Source organism: Netta rufina, assembly GCF_964035555.1.
Source record: "Netta rufina genome assembly, chromosome: 19".
Classification (NCBI taxonomy): Eukaryota; Metazoa; Chordata; class Aves; order Anseriformes; family Anatidae; genus Netta; species Netta rufina.
The window spans coordinates 5,888,675-5,905,932 of record NC_140143.1 but is presented as its reverse complement, the minus strand read 5'-3'; the positions used below and the strand labels follow the sequence as shown (position 1 = coordinate 5,905,932).

At 46.3% G+C, this 17,258-nt stretch overlaps 1 protein-coding gene across 1 annotated transcript in view; it reads right to left on the bottom strand.

The window, feature by feature from the left end:
* Nucleotides 1-14,967, bottom strand: part of RAB11FIP4 (RAB11 family interacting protein 4) — a gene marked incomplete at its 5' end in the record, with an annotated part of 116,222 nt that extends 101,255 nt beyond the window's left edge. The window contains one exon of the mRNA XM_084298413.1: nt 14,824-14,967. Coding sequence (XP_084154539.1) covers nt 14,824-14,967 — 144 coding nt within the window. The remainder of the gene's footprint in view (nt 1-14,823) is intronic.
* Between the last annotated feature and the right edge of the window lie 2,291 nt (nt 14,968-17,258).

Sequence of the window (17,258 nt, the reverse complement as noted above, 5' to 3'; positions counted from 1 at the left end):
TTTTTAGGACAAGCTCTATGAAAGATTTAACGGCAGAAAAGCGTATGACAACAGTCACTCAGAAGACTGCTGTCCCTGCACAAATCCTGCCAAAGGCCTCAGAGCAGGGCTGTAGGTAGCAAAGGAAAAAGAAGAGGCAGACACGAGAATAGAAAATAGACCCGAGAGGAAACAAAACCTGAAGTAAAAGATCAGCAACATGTTTAGCACATGTTTATTACACACTAGCATCTGCAATGCTACCCAGCGTTTTACATTACACATTCGTACGTGCGAACAGTTGCACAAGCACCAGTAACACTGCTCAGTGCCTTAGGTCTCTGCCCTTACAGTCTGCAGGACTTTCCCAAGAAAGTAGTTCCAACAATTTGCATACTTGGGGAGCCAGCAGAGAATTTCCTGCCTAGATTTTCCTTTTTCTCAGCTATTTTTATTAGTCTGATTGCTCCTTGCTGTAAAGAGCACAGCTCTTCTACCAGGAAGTATGTATGAAGCTCATGTTAGGTGTGCAAAGCCCTTGGCTCATCAGGAGTGTTATGCCTGGGATAACTAATTTCATAACTCAGCATTCCCGACAGGTGTCCAGTCTAGCCCTAAACATCTTAAAAAATTAACTACACTTGGCAGCTCCTTCCACTGCTTAGCTCTTCTGATAGCTAAAGCAGAATCAAACAATAAATTAAGCTCTGGAAAAGCCCCGTGGCAGTGAACAGAAATGACAGATTTCTACTCTGCTGTAGAATTTAATAAAAGGAATACGCTTTTTCTGTGGAATTCCAGAGGACACTAACAACATTGGAAAGCTGTCACTTTTCCTATCTCTTGTATTTTCAGTGTCATTTCTAAAGAAACCTGTTAATATGGATTTTCCCAATCATACGGGACTTCCTGAAGGAAAAAAAAAAGAAAAACAAAACAGAAAGGCCTTAAATTCAACAAATCTCTGCTGCATGCATTCAACTTGATTTTTTTATTCAGCTCCACTCCTGTTCAGCTTTTACCCTCATGCACACAGACCCCCTAACGTCACCGGGACGTGAGCACATGCCTGAGCACTTGGCACAACTGAAGGCTTTGTTTTTCTCTCTCATTTATTGTTGTTATCAGTGGTGTAAATTCTGCCACAGCTGTCAGGCCAGCCATCAGCGCCTGCCTGCTGGTGCTGAGCAGGAGCTGCCGTGCAGGCTGTACCTGCCTTCCTTGCTACAACGCTGCCATTAAAGAGATCTTTCCTTTAGAAACCTAGCTGCTTTTTGCTTTTTCTTTCCGCTAGTGGATTTCCAGCACAAGTAAGGCAGCATTCACAGGTTCTGAAGTGCAGCACTGTAGTATCAGTGCAGCATCCAAGGCTCTTGACTGCGCCGTGAGCAGTTCACTGATAGCAGATATATTCCTCATTTTGCCCTGCTCTAGAAAGTGATGACCATCAGCAGCATTCCTGGGGCCACGCACCAAGTTGCACAGGCAGGCTAATGCTTTTACACCTAAATCAGATGTGCTGCCAGGTGTAAATCAGATGTGCTGCACTTTTTGATTAAAGATTTTCACAGTGCTGCCAAATTTTCTCTTATCCAGCTATCTTGAACTCAGATTTTCAAATTAATTCCACAGAGGGCTTTGGCAAGAAATCTCTATTGCAAGCAAAAATAAACTAGCAAATTTAAAACACTTCACAGCTTTATTAGAGGCTATTCTTAACTTGGGTAACACCAGCATCTTTATTTAATTTCCCCACTACTCTTGTGAATGGCATTTTAAGAAGTAACAACTTCAGAATTAAGACGTTGCCCAGGAAGGTCTGATGAATTTCTTGTCCCCTTCCTGCATAAGCAAGGACTCTGCCATCCAAACCAATGCCATGACTCTTGCTGACATCAGCTTTTACCACCTCAGAGTTTGTGTCAGAACAGAAGAGCCCAGGGGAGCTGCACAACCCAGCCCATGCAATCACACCAGAAGAGCCCATAGCCCAACTCCCCTACAGGAGCTTTACACCCAAAAGCAGACAAAGTCCTAAACTCACTGAGTGTCTCTGGTGTCATTTGTAATTTGGGGTGTGCTGAACAAGACATTTAAGAAAATTAAGTTTCAGGAGAGCTGATCATTCTACCTTAATAGAAAAAAAAAAAAAAAAAAAAGGAGCCTGGTGCTGCCTCTGCACACCTGGGGTAAGAAACTGCTCCCAGATTCTTCTAAAAGCCTCCGAGATTTCAAATCCCCTCCTGACACCTGTGCAACTCCATTTGATGTCTACAAATTGTGCTTAGAGGACAACGTGCTCTGAGCACTGATGCAGCATGACCCCACCCACCTTCCAGAGCTGCAAATTAGGGAATTGCAGCGGTGCAATTAGCAATGGTAAAGGGAAAGATGAAGCAGCTCTGCTATCTGCCACTCCAGACTCTTTTGTAACAACACTTGCTGAGCAAGAGCCCAGCGGTAGGAATCCAAGCCTCCATTTTAGATCTCCTACCATGTGGCAGACCCTGAATATTCATTACCTATTAGAAGCTTTGAAAGTGTAAATTCATCCCACAATCAAGTGAACTGATTTATTCACACAGCTGAGTCACACTCGTTTGCAGTCTCTGACCTAAATCCATTAATGCAGCACCAAAATAAGTCATGCTTTTTATGTTAGCAGTATTAGCTGAACAAGGGTGAATATTTTAAAATTGTGTGTGCTATCTCTTTGAAGCGGGGGCTGACACACAGCTCGGCATGGTGCTGAGCCTGCCTTCCCTGCCGCTCCCACGAAGCAGCGTGGATTGCTCGTGTTATCTGCATGCAGTGACCCATTTAGTCCAGATTTCACAAAATCTTCCCGGGAATCACATCAGCTCTTTAACGAGAGTCTTCAGAGTGCCAAGCAGCAAGAAACTTCACCTAAAGGGAGTAATAACTCCCTCATTAATCACAGAAAGCACAACAGCCATTTCCAATAGTGGGGAGGAGTGCTGTGATGAGAACACAGCGTTTCTGGGTCTAGCACCTCCTGCATCTTCCCCGAGGGCTAACGCAGAATTTCCATGAGCTTTTGCCATACTCAGGAAGTAAAGCTGTGTTTTCAAAAATGACCCGAGCTTTTTGGAGCCACTAACTTTCAGTGGAAATAAAGAAGCATCAAATATAGCAACCAGTTTGGGGGGTTTAAGTTAAAAATGCAATCAATGAGAATTTAATCTTTTAATGGCTTCTCCCTTCCTTCCCATCTGATAGCCTGTGACATTGCCTGAGTTCATCACTGATAGCACAAATAAACCCACGAGCTCCTGCAGGAAGAATGAGTTTTTGAAAGGTTAGTTAAAGTTCAGTCCTGTGCTGAAATTGCCATCACAATCTAATTACTGCGTGCACTCAGCGCACACTTCAGGTCTTAAAATCAATTCCCCTTCCAGGCTGGCAGCTTACTGCTCAAAACCAGTCCTTGCACATGGGTGGTATTAAGAGGCACACAGGTATTCAAACAGGGTAAACACTGCCATCCTGTTCCACAGCTTTGTCCATTTCACCTGAATTCCCTTTGTATTCGTTCACTGCTGGTGGCAATCTACCCATTTATTTGCTTCTTGCTTCCTTGTTCCTCCTTCCACCCAATTCATTTAGTGAAACCACCGGCTGGCACTGATGATGGCACGCAGTCAGCGCTACTGACAGCAGTTCCCCCCCATTAAGCAGGCACAATGACTAACAGACTGGTTGCAAAAGAGGAAAGTTTCTGTCAGTAGCAAGGGTAACATAGAACACACAGAAGAAATTGAAACTAAAGCTGAAGTGGGATTTGGGTAATCGGAGAAATACCTCCTGTGACTGACACACCCACTGTGCAGTGAATGATGTGAGTTCCTAAAAATGCTGAGTGTTACACAATGGGGAAAGGAAAGAAAGGTACCAGGGTGCCAGCTGTACTAGGTCAGGTCACACAGACACCTTCAAAGGACGGCAAGAACTCCCTTCCGGAGTCTCACATCTTTAAATTTCCCCAAATCAAAGGACAATTCTGCATCTTTGCCTCTACAGAAGGTGTTCCAGAGGATGCTCAGCTTGGTGCCTCTGTGGGCTCAGGAACAGCCTCTGGTGAAGCTACCAGCACTTAATGCAAGTCTCCCTTCAGACATCCAGTACCATACAGAAGTCTGGAAGATTAACTTAGTTTTCGTATCTCATAGAACAACATAAAAGATAGAGGAAAAAACAACCAGACACAATGTTTCATGGCTATTAGCCATGGTAACCCTTCCTTCTGTGAAAAAAAAAAGGTATTTGAAATTCAGCTCTTCACACTTTGACTCCAAAACACAGATGCTAACCATTACTTGCTATAAAAGCAGAGCCCGCACTCCTACCCTTTTCATCCCGTGCTGTAAATCCAGAGAATCGCTGCCACAGAATAGAGCAACATCTAAAAAATGCAAGCAGTGGCAAGTACTGAATTAGAAGTGCCACCGAACAGAACACATTGCAAAAGAGCCACTGGCACTAATAAAGAGGGGGGGGGGGGGGGGGGGGGGAAAGCAGCAGCCAACTGCAATAAACCCAAAGGTAATCTATAGCCCCATTATCCCACCAACTCAGCTCACTCAAGCAGGCTTTTCACCCAAAATGTGTAAATCATTCGCGTTTACAACCACGTAGAGCTACTCCTCCAAAGCTCCATTCTCTTCCCAACAGGTGCTAATTTGCTACAACACAGCTAGAGCTAAGTGAGCACGATGGTTTAAGCTAAGAGCCCCCCACCACAAAGCACAAGCAATGACATGGCCACGGCTGAAGCTCTCCCTGAAGGAGGAATAAACTGGGACAATAATACAGGGAGGCCAGAGCATCAGGTGTTATTTCAGAGAGTCTCCAGCAATGCGAGGCACCCAGGCAGGGCTGGAGAGCTGTGGAACAGCAATGACTGCAGTCAGCTCATGGGGTGTCCCTCGAGGCACCCCTGATTCTCATGCCTTACACATCCCTGCTGCACTGTGCCCTCCCTCCTCCTCCCCACGCTACGAGGCAGAGGCAGGGAGCAGAAACGTGGCCGGTGTGTGTGCAGCGCTGGCCCAAAGGCAGGGCAGCTGCAGAGGACCTCCAGCCGCTGCCAGCTGCACCCAGCGGGGAGGCGCACAGTGTAGCGGCACCCAGAGCATGCCAGGAGCACAGGAGGGATGTTTCCATGTACCAGGCTTACAGCGCTTCTGGAAACGCACTGAGAACGCCGTCGGGAAAGTAAAGCTGTTGCTGAGAAAAGAAATGTCGTCCACAGTAGTTATACCACGTTTACATGAAAAATACAGCAAGAGGAATCCCTTGGGGCTACCTACACAACAAAAGCCATCTGCGTCTTGCACTTTTGGCAGAATCAATAGAGTTTGCAAATATTTTACCTTGTTCAATATGCAGAAATCCTCTGGATTACCCGTAGAAACAGCTGGCAAATTGGACATCAGGACAGTTGTGAAGTGGTAGATTACTGAGAATGATGGCAATGTGTCAGCCTGAAGCAGCACTGGCACTCAGGGATGTGCTCACCTCTACTGCCTCCAGCTGCACCACAGGTGGGTGCAATGGGGTTGGGAGAGGATAACAACACATCATGTAAGGTGGCAGCACTCCCACAAACCCCAACAGCAACAGAGCCTAACTTTGTTCCAGCAAATTACAAACCGTGCATCCCTGGGCTTTTTCCCAGCTGTAATTCCCTCTGAAGTTTGTCCTTTCAGAGGGCTATCATTTTGTCACTCATCAGTTATTTTTCTGGTTACATCTGCCTGTTATCTTAGCTGGAAGACTTGGTATTCTAACGCTTGACGTGCATAATTTATGACATATGCCACTTGCCACTGCCAGGAAGAGGCAAAAAGCAGACAGACTTTCACAAACACTCGTTTCCAACCACTGTCTGTTCAAACCAATTTCACCCTCCAACAAGAGGCACTGAACTGTCACACTGGGAGCAAGTATCACGGCACTTTCCTGTGAACGTTCCCAAATGGGCAGAAGAGCTTGCGTGTGGCAAAGGCCATGCAATTCCCAGGTGGAAACTGGGGGGAAAAACTGCAAGAGTTTCCTCAGTGGAACCTTCCATGGTGTTTAACTGCTCAGTGAGAAGAGCAAAGCTGACATTCTTAAAGCTCCTTTCAACATCTGTCCCAAGCCATACCTCAACTCTTTATTTTTAAGGGATCTTAAAGGGAACTGAAGTATTAAACACACAATTCACTCTTCACACCAGAGTCTAAAATTCATGAGTTTCACCAGCGCCTGACTGCAGCAAATGAAGTCAGACTTCATTTGCTCAACAGAGACCAAGGGAACGATCACTGCAACTACAAGCTGTGAAAAGCAACAGACAGAGGTACTCAAGAGCTAAAATCCTACATTCTCTGTACCATCCTGCTTTAAAGCTGTTCCAGCTTTCTGTACAAACTCATGATATTTTTTTCCTAAAGATTATATTCCTCTAGTCTCTTTCTGACAGCTTGGCATTATCCAAGGTTTTGCTTTTACCTATTGCTCTATTTTCCCCATAGCTCTGGATAACTGTGAGCTGAACATAAGTCAAATTAGGCTGAGGAGAGATGAACCGAATGGCTTATTTCCTCTCCCTCCTGCAGCTCACAGGCTCCCTGCACTTGCTCGATACAAAACTTGGTAAATAACTGATTTTTCAGCTTTTTGCCCAAGTAAAGGAAATCAAACACGTTTTATCAATTTCTTAGAAAAAAATGAAATAAAATTAATGTGTGTTGAACAAAATTTTATGATTTGGGGCATTTTCACTTTTTGTTTGTCAAATACCTCAATTTATTTTTGTCAGGAAAAAGCAAGCTTCAAATGAAAACAATCAAAATATGCTTAAAACAAAACAAAACAACAATAAAAAACAAAGTGAAATTAACTACATTGCTACTTTTTTAAGGCAAAAATCGTTTGCAAAACCCAAACCAGACTCAGGGTATGTATGGGACTTGCCAAAAGAGAAGAACTCACCAGCTTTGCTGAGACACTCCACACTGTTCCGTGTTGCTAAGATGCTAAGACACTGCAAACGAGCCAGCATTTTGTGTTTCCCCACACCGAATAAGCACATAATTAATTGCCCACATACTTCCTACCACAACAATTTTATGTTGTCATCAGACAAGACTGCCAGCAGGAGAGGACACGCAGGTTTGAAGCGAGCTGCCAGTCCTTACAGCATGTTGAGATACTCCCATTTGGAGGGGCTTAGTGCACAACGATTACCTGATGGAAAAAAGTCCTTGCAACATACAAGGGTCACATCCCCGATTTCAACGGGGTCAGGACTCCTTGGGTCACCCTGCCAAACCTACTCTCATCGAGGCTGCCTGTTGGCCCAGTAAGGACAGCGAAATCTGTCTTCCCACATCCCATTCCTTTCATTAGCAGCTCACCTCCCTCCGGAGCGTGCAGCTGCCCTTAGCCCTCTTTCTGAGCAGGCTCTATTGTGTTTTGACACAATGCCACACAAATCCAGCATGCGAGAGAATGCTGCAACAAAACGCTTCTAATGAGAGCCCTCCAGCTTTCCACTGCTCCCAAGAACTAAGAAAAGCTCAGAAAGGTAGCCCTAGTGCTATTACTGGAGGATTCTGTACTGCTTTGGGGTGACAGGACACACTGCTGCATTTCACCCTCTGCACTATTACCTACTGCGCCCCAACATTATGGGGTTTAACTGGGTGAAATATGTTCCACTGGTCATATAGTTGCTTGCTACAAAAACAGCAAAATCACCGATATTTGGGACAGTTTCTCAAATCTATTAATACCATGCAAACATATGGGCAAAGCTGTTTATATCTGCATATTTGTTTGAGCTTTTTAATCACAACAACAGCAGTGTCATTGGAAAAGAATATCCCATGTTCCAAAAGCCATCTGGATCTCATTGGGGGGTCTGGTTCATCACGAGGTGGTGGAACAACACCAGAATGGCTTCACGAGCCCACTGCAAATCTTCATGAAAAACCAGGCACCGAGAACACCCAGAACAACCTAAGCATCGGAAAAAAACACAAAGCATGCTGCCACTGCAAATTTCCAGCATGCGTACCAGAAATATGCTCCAGTGTGGAACGTCACAAAGCACTGCCACAAGCTGAAGATGTCCGAAAAGAAAAAGGTTCCTTGAAAGCTTCCATCCAAGGACTCCTTCCACTTCTATCAACACCAGAACAGACACTTCCAGTATCTACTTTCCCGATTTCAGGGAACCTAACAGAGAAAGCCTCTCCCATCTCTAAGCTTTCTGCTTCAAACAAACAAATAAGCAAACCCCAGCAACAAAAGATCTGAAACCGTAATGCTATACCCAAAGTAAACTGCTGAAGTGGCTTTAAAATCTAAAGAGTAGATTGTAATTTTTCCAGGTCTGTGCCCTGTGCATCAATCCTGTCTCTCGCAGTATTTTGACCCCACAGCTCACTCCTGTCACTCACTCTGGGGCAAAACATACTGTAAAACCGAACAGGACGCACAGCTTAGGAAGGAGCCCCGCTGGGTTTGGTTTTAACGGCACAGAAAATGTGAAAATAACATTCATAGTGGTACATAAACACTCACATTCTCTCCAAGTGAGGCCCTTTAATAACATAGTGAATACAAGGAACTTAGATGCATTACACAGCGCTTTGCTTACACTCATGCCACTGCTGTAAACCCCGTATGTTATAGCAGTAGTGTTCGTGTCTTGACATTTCCCGTTACCATTCATCAAATTCTTCACTCCCCACACTGAGCTAACTACACTCAGTGCACGGATGGGAATTCACTCAGCAGCTTAGGCAGGTATCTAGGTCTGAGATCACGGGCAGCCCACAGACTCATGTGTATTTTAAGATCTGGTAGAACTTCATTTCTAGCTCTTGAGCAGACACCGTGATTCAGTTTACTTCCATTACAAAACAGCAATCAGGGATTATAAAATGTTTGTGAATATTAGCATTGAAAGTAGATAAAATTAATATGAAATGATTTTGTAAACTACAAAGAGAATAATAAAACACATTTACTTAGCTAAACATTATGATGCAAATGATTTTCCCCACTATATTGCTATGCAGGTGTTGCTGTGGAGTATGAGTCACTTGTGCTAAAGTTCTGTATTGCAGATCATCCCCACAAATCCTACATGGCACTGTCCTGTTCCCCCCTAATATTTACCCTTCCTAGCAGCGATTTTGTCTAACTCACTTTTCAAAGCTTAATCACATTACAGGAAGAAAATCAGTACGTGCTAGAAATCTGAAATCCTCCCTAGGATTTGCAAGAGCAAATTTCTGGAGAACACACTGACATGTCACAGACAAAGAATATCAATTTTACAGCTTAACAGCATGGAGCAACTCAGGAATGGGGTTGGGGAGGTGGAAGGGGGAGAGAAAAAAAATAGCAAAAACCTAGTCTTGCTAGGCAGCTGAATATTTTAACTTCACCAGTTACATATGATGCCTTCAATACACTGTGCAAAGAATGCAGTACTGTCTTCTACACTTGATCTATACGCTAACTTTTTTCTTTACTTTTGCATTTAATAAGGCAACACTAAATCACTGTAGCTGTACTAAAAGCAAACACCGAGGTAGTCATAAAACAGTCATTTAAATAAGAGCATCAAGAATTGCTATTAAACTTGTTTGCCTTTCCTCAGGCTTTGTGAACTCACTATTTCAGATTGCTGACACGTATTGCAAAACACAGCAACAATCAATTCTTACCTGTGCACATCACCCCCCTCAGCTCTCACCTTTGAAAGGCAAACATATTACATAACAAATTAAACTCATGAGTGCACAGCAAACCTACAGCTTCTCTTCCCATAACAGTGCTTCAGAAAATGTTTGATTAACAGTAAGTACTAAGCTTGGTCTATGCCAGCTGTTTGAAAATACACGCTTAGTGCAAGGATATGCCAAAGGGCTATTTTAAACTTACTGCCGGCTAGTTTGCATGGAATCAGGAAGGCTACAGCAACAGAACAATCCATAATCCACGTACCCACTGCATCATTCCATAACTACGCATATTCCATGTCATTCTGAATGATTCGATGGTCTTTAAGGTCCCTTCCAACCCAAACCATTCTACGATTCAGGTCATCAGTATATACAATTTCAAGGAATATCACTTTTTAATACTACTGTATTTATTTCAATGTCTTGGTGCCAAAGTCTTTTTTCTCATTGATGGAGGTACGGCCAGAGCATGCTGCACATTACCAGGAACCTATGAACCAGCCTCTGTCATCATGCACACTGATGGAAACTTGCAGCGACTTCACTTATCTCTATGGCACAACTTTGAACTGCACCCCTACGGCTGGGAGAAGCCTGAAACTCCCCCAGTCCATTCAGAAAAATCCCAGGTTGTTATGTAGTGAAATTACAGCCCTGTCTTCACAGGAGAAGCCAGCCATGGAGCTGCTACCACAGAGGGGCTGTGCTTAGGGCACAACTCTGCCAGGTGTCCCTGGGGACACCTGAGAGCAAGTCAGAATGGAGCACGTCTGCCAGGACTGTCATTAAACTCAGCCAGCAGCCACAACTACTATCTGGGCACCATGCAAGGCTGATGCCTTTGGTTTCAGCTCAGGATGGTGATATTCATCACAAGAAAGCAACAACAAACAGCAACAAACATTTCCCTAGTCCAATGGTTTCTTTTGGCCAGAAAGTTTAATTTGTTCACATGAAACATTAATTTGTTTCCAGCTACTTCTGTTCTATACTACTAGAAAACCATTGATTTCAAGTAAATTACTGTCCAGTCACAAGAATAATTGATTTTGGCCTCCTGATTTTATTAGCTGCTCAAGTTCCCTCACAAGTTGAGGAGAGTCTGTCGACCTTACCATGACAAGGTTACTGCCTAAGCACCTGCACAGTTTGCACACCTCCCGAGGATGATTCCAACTCTAGAAGCAGTCAACACGTTTAGCATGCTTCACTTGTTGCTGAAAAATGAATGCAGAGTTTAAATAGAATCTGGCATAATGAAACATCAACTGGCACTACCCTGAAATACACATTCACACACTCCACTGCCAGAACTGGGGCTTGCTGAACACGTCACTCACAACGCTCCTAGACACTCAGCTGCTAGTACAACTCTCCTCCCAGTGAAAGGGAACCAGATGGCAAGCAACTCTTGGCATTTTTCAATGTTATGAGAAGTGTTTCTTCAACTAGTGAGCACCCGCCATTCAGTCAGGTCTCTTTGGAAACAGCCCTTCACATCTTTCTTCAGCTTCTTTCACAAACAGCCATTCAACAGGAAAGCAAGGCCCAAGCCTGTTATTTTTAAGCACTGAACCAAAATCTCTCAGTCTAGGAGTTTCTGTTGTTAGGAGAGATAAAGAAGCACTTCTGAAAGATGAATTTCATCTTGGGACCTGTTCCCTCTGAGTGCTCAGTTGATCATCAATGACCATGGAGGAAAATTAGTTGATATACCCTGGTTATACCCCAGAAGATGATTCTGCTGTTGGCTGTGCCAAATGAACACGGACTACTCATTTCTTCCTGCGGTTGAACCACATGCCGCGTAGGTCAAGGGTTTCCTTCTATTCTTTGTACGGGCTCAGCTGAAGCCTGGTGTTGCCACTGCAGCCTCCACTAGAAGCCAAGTCCTGGGCACATGAGAAGATCACGGCTCCGTGCTCCTCAGCAACAGCAGGAAAGAGAATCATGTTGGGTTGGTCCAGTGTTAAAAATGCAATGACGAAATGCTACAGCATAAAAGCAAACTTGCTAGAAGTGCTTCTGCTGCAGAAACACCTTACACGAGCAGCTGCTCCAAGACAATGGCTGCTCTGCTGCAGGCGGCTCTCAGTGACTGTAGGAAGATGAGGATTTCAGTGTGGGGGGGTGGGAGGGGGAAAGCAGAACAGTATGAGGAAAGTGTGATGGTGTGGTCTTAAAGAAAGGAAAAGCATCACACTATTAGAAGCGAAGGCTCAAAAGTTCAGTAAAATAGCAAGGAAGTTGATAAGAAATTTTAAAATTTATTATTCTGACTGTGCAGGTAAGGGCTGCTTTACTTGAACAGGAAGCTGCTGCCTTGTTGCAACATTTTGCCTTGGGGCAGTTTTCAGAGAGTTGTAGATCTTTCAGGAAAAATAAATTTCAGCATGTTGACTGCACACATGTCCAGAAGAAAAAAAAATTAAGAAAAAGGAAATGAAAAGAACAAGAAAAATCAGAAAAGGTCAAACACCCTACACAGTCCAAGCCCCACACGCCCTGGTTGGTATTAAGAATTTATAGACTCCAAACTTTGCACTGCTGTGGCTGCAGGAAGGTAGAGAAGAGGTGGAAACCTGCATGCATCAGGACAGCACAGCTGACAGCACAGATACCGTCTCATTTCATAAATATGACCCAGGGCTACCAGGGGTAAGAGTCACAATTATTTAGGCCACAAAATTACAAAACGGGATCCCCTCTGTGGCCAGATGAATTCAACAAATAGAAGCAGCAAATAACTTAGACATGAGGGCCAATCAATCTCTCACTGATGCCAACAGAAAGATTTCTTTTGAATGCAAAGGGAGCCATGGTGGATCAGGCCCAAGAAGCATAGCACGTTCGAATGTATAATTGGTTTTCAGTGACAATAAACACATTTTAGCGTGTTAAAGGAGAGTGCACGAGCAGTGTCTCTTCAGCTTAATTTCATGAGCTGCATTACCACACACAGCTTATTAGGTTCCTGCAGCTGCGGGGGTGAAAGTGCCATGTTATATGGGAGAACAGCTTCTCAGTGTCTCCAGACATCAGCTGCGATTCATCATACATAAAGTTCAGTTTTAACAAGGCTCAAAGACAGACCGGCTCACCTGCTCTAATCTTTCTGCAGTAAACGTGTACTTGGAAAATTGATTCTGTATTTCCCTAACAAGCCTCTTTCGGTGATTTACTAATCACAATTACTCAGCTGATACACGCTCCTTTGAAATCAAGGGACTGCCAGCCAACGACTACAATCAATGCAGAGAAGCAAAGGGGAACAAAGGGTTGTATCTCTGATAGATGCATAGTTAAGACTTCTGTGTCCCACTTTTGCACATACCGTGTTTGAACACAGCCAGCTACAACTGCACAAAATAAAAAGGATGCGTTGCTCCCCACTGGTAATTCCTCTAGTGCCTGCCCAGGAAGCCAGCCCCTCCTGCAGCCTTGATACCACGCTGACAACCAATACTTTTCTACTGCCTTCACTGTTGAGATTACCGGTTTTGTCGTCTTGTCTGTTCCATTTTATATTTTAAATATTTGCCAACTAATATACTCCGATTTACTCTAAGCTTGAGAGCACCACCTGAATGCTCCCTTACATCACACAGAACCTTCCATAACCTTATAGATTTCTAAGACCAAAAAGGATTGTTATGATCATCAAAGCCATTCTGCCACAAAACAGCCTGTGGAATCAAACTAATCTTCCTCTGTGCTGCAAGAGAAAACCACCAATTTACCTCCAAATAAATGCAGCATGCAAGAAGCAATCCTGATGCAATGCATTTGGCAATACCATTTAGAAATACTTCTATTAGCTTATATAAAATTATACAACTTACCAAGAGACAAATAAAACTTGAAATCAATAAAGCTCTCTACTTTTATGCATTTCACCTCCTCATTTTGCTGGTTAAAACAAAAAACTCTAGTTTCTCATTAAGAAAACGTTTAACAGATCTGTGACTACCTACAAGCAATGAGCCTCCTGCTCTTCTGATTTCATTCACAAGCTGTGTTTCATTACCAGCAGTAAGCCAAAAATGAGTAATTTGCTCTGACAATTAATGTGAATTCACTGCAGTTTTGCTGCCCCTTTGGCGTCCCTTCCCAAACTCCTTTTTTAGAGGCTCCTTGCGTTAATTTGTTTTATTATCCTTTAAAAGGCCAGCTGAGAGCAGCCGAGCCTTTTCCCAATCCCAGCTCCACTCCCCAGCCCCAAACCTGCCGGGGGCGCGTTGTGAAGCATCAGTTAAGCGCAATAGCCCAAGAGGTCTGAGAGGGAAAGCGTTTCTTGCTTGGTTAGTTTGATCAGAGCTGCAACCCTTTACTGAATCACCTAAGGGAATTGTTTAATATCAAACACACGTCATTACCCCCCAGATACGGGTCCGAACCCCGCTCTCACGGATTTACAGGGTCCTGCTGTCGTTAGGGCTCCGCTGAGCCCCTTGGAGCTGCTTGGGGCTGGCGGTGGGATACCGGAGGGCTGGGTGGATCACCTGGGGGCTCCGCTCGGTGCCTCAGGGCTGCTCCTGGGGGCTCTGCTCTGCTCCTGGGCCGCTCCTCGTGTGGCTCCCCCGCGCCCCACTGATGCCCCCGCCGCTGCAGGCGGCCTGCGGGCCTGGCACCGCCCGGAGCTGCGGCTCGCTCCCTGCTCGTTCCCCGCTCAGGACCGTGCTCAGCCGGCACGGAGCAGCCCACAGCTCGCAAACACCTCCCCGAAAGGCTCCGCAGCCCCGCCGGGACGGCCCTGAGGCGGGGTTGGGGGGGAAACATCAAGGCCGGGCGACTCCGGGACCCCCTGAGGGAGCCGGGACTCCGGCCTGCCCTGAGGGACGGGGGCTCCGGGACCCTCCGGGGGGAGGCTGCGGGACCCTCCTGAGGGACGGGGGGAGCCCGGGACGCCCCAAGGGGCTCCAAAAGGGTCGGGGCAGGTCCGAGCCGCCCTGAGGGAAGGCGGGGAGCTGAGGGGGGGCCGGCGGGGCAGAGCGCGGTGGGAGCAGCAGGTGAACGGGGCCGGGCCGGGCGAAATCCTGGCACCCCCCATCCCCATCCTCCTCCTCCTTCTCCTCACCTCCTCCCCTTGTCCGAACTGCAGCCCCAGGGCCACGAAGTGCTCCACCCGGATGAAGCCGTCCGCATCCTCGTCGCACACGTCGAAAACCTCCTTGAGCTTCCGCAGGAACGGCAGCAGGCTCGGCGGCTCCATCGCGGGCATCACCTCAGCCGGAGGCCGGCGGCGGCGGCTACACCGGCGGCGGCAGCAGCAGCCATGATCGCCCTCCCCCGCAGCCGGTGCGGGAGGGACCGCGGGCAGGGGCCGGGGGAGGGCTGGAGGAGAGCCGGGGGAGGGCGAGAGCCGCGGGCGGAGGGAAGGAGGGAGCGAGGGAAGGAGAACAAAGGGGCGGCGCGGCGAGGCGAGGGCGGCGGCGGCTGGCGAGGGGCGGCGGGGCCGCCAGGGGGCGCCGCTGGGAGGGAGCGGCGGGGGCGCGCGGCGCCCTGAGGGGACGGGGGAAAAGGGAGGGAAACGGGAGGGGAGCGCGGGAAGGGCTGAGGGGGCTGAGCGCGGGGTCCTCCAGGCCTGGCGACCCCTCGGTTTCTCTCCCGGTTGCCACAGACTCGGTCCTTCCCTTCCATCCCCAGAGTCCCAAATAAAACTGCCCTCGCTCCTGAGAAAATTCCCGGCCACCTGCTGTGGGGAGGCCCGGGCTAAAGGCAGAAAAGCGGAGTGTGAAGAGTTGGAGGGTGGTAAAGGACAAGGAGGGCAAGGGGAGCCGCTGTGCTCGGGCTGGCTGAAGCACTTCTCCCCGCCTTTGGCTTAGGGCATCAGCTCAGCTGACGAGACGTGACTGGGAAGGAAGAGATGCCCCTGCCTTTGCAGGGTTCTTCATAAAAGCCTTCTGCAACTGCTGTGCTGGGTTTTAGTTTGATCTTTCTGCTCTGTCCTTTTTTCTCAGTTTTTGGACCACTTTTTAAGCCCACAGCCATGAGCTGCCAGTGAGAAGACCAGTCCAGGTTCTGGTTCCTGCAGTGTGCCTCAGACCAGGAAGGTCAGGGAGGATGGCTCGTGGAGGATGTGACAATGACTGTACCTGGCTCAGGTACATACTGCCTCTGCCAGGACATCTTTCCCTCTGTGCTTACTAAGGACAAGTGACTGTCCATCACCAAGTGACATTCTGCAGGTGATGGATAAAGCTATCCATCCAAAATGGCCATGGAAGTGCAGCAGGTTTTGAGCTGAGGCAGTGTCCACTTGGCTTCTTTCAGTAGGAGAGGTTCTTATACCCCTCAAGAACCCTGAAAATCCCATAATTAAAGCAAGCTAGTGAAATTCATCTCTTTTTGTGGTATCACTAGGAGCGTTCTCCTCAGGAAGTTTTCTTTCTTTGAGCATATATCCCTCATCTCTGCTATGTGCAAATTCAGCGTTCAGGAAGAGGCTGACTTGACAGCTCTGTAGGCTTAAGTCAGCTGTCAATCAACAGCACAGTGATAGCACACACTGAACAGGCAGCACAGCTCCACATATAACCAGCCTCTGATTTGGTTCCAGAGCCCCTACCACCCTCCTTTAGTTTTACAATAAATACATAAGACTTATCCAGTTCCCTTACTGATGTACAAGAAGGTCTTTCCAGACCAGAAAAAAAACTCAAAGTGCAGAGATCAGATAAGATTCTTGAGAAGCAAAGAATTCATGAAGAGATGTGAAGATGCACGCAATCTGAAAGAGAAAAGGGAAGCAAAACGTTTGATCAGCAAACTTCTCTGAAGCTGTCTACATAGAGCAGGACTCTTAGATGTTGGGACATATAGCTTTTATCTCAGCATAGGTGAATCACCTTCAGGTTACATAGGAATTGAGTTAAGCACACCCCTCAGGGGCACCTGTTTGGAGTATTCAAAAATCTATGAGCTGGTACCCTTCACAGCTGTGGAAAGCATGCTTTTAGGGTATCAGCTACTGTTAGTCTAACTGCTCTGAAGTGAAGTTCAGCACTTTCAAAGCTTCAGTGCACGCCTGTGTCGTTGTCCCACACTGTTTGCTCAGATTTTCTCAGTGTCTCCTTGCACCATCTGACTTGGTTCTTTGTCTGCAGGTGGGCACTTGTACAGTCCCAGACAGGGAAGTGGAGTAGCACAATATTATGGAAAAAAAAGCCAAACAAACAACATAGTAGACATCCATATTTGCCATGCTCAGATGAGTCTGTCTTATGAAATCCAGTTAATTCCTACTGTCTTTATCTTCTGATGAGGGAAAAAATAACTTGTTCCAGACATGCAAGTACGTGACAATGTAGATTTAGACCAAATCTGTCAGTATTAAAGTATGTGTTATTCTAGTATTAATTTCTAAGAAAAAGGAGGAACACGAGGGGGGAAGCTCCAGGTATAGGCAGTAGATACTATAGTTTGGGAAGTTAGTACAGAAGTCTGAGAACTGCCACACAGTTTGAATGACAGACAGAACTGAAATCAAGCTGATATGAGAGCTAAAGAGAC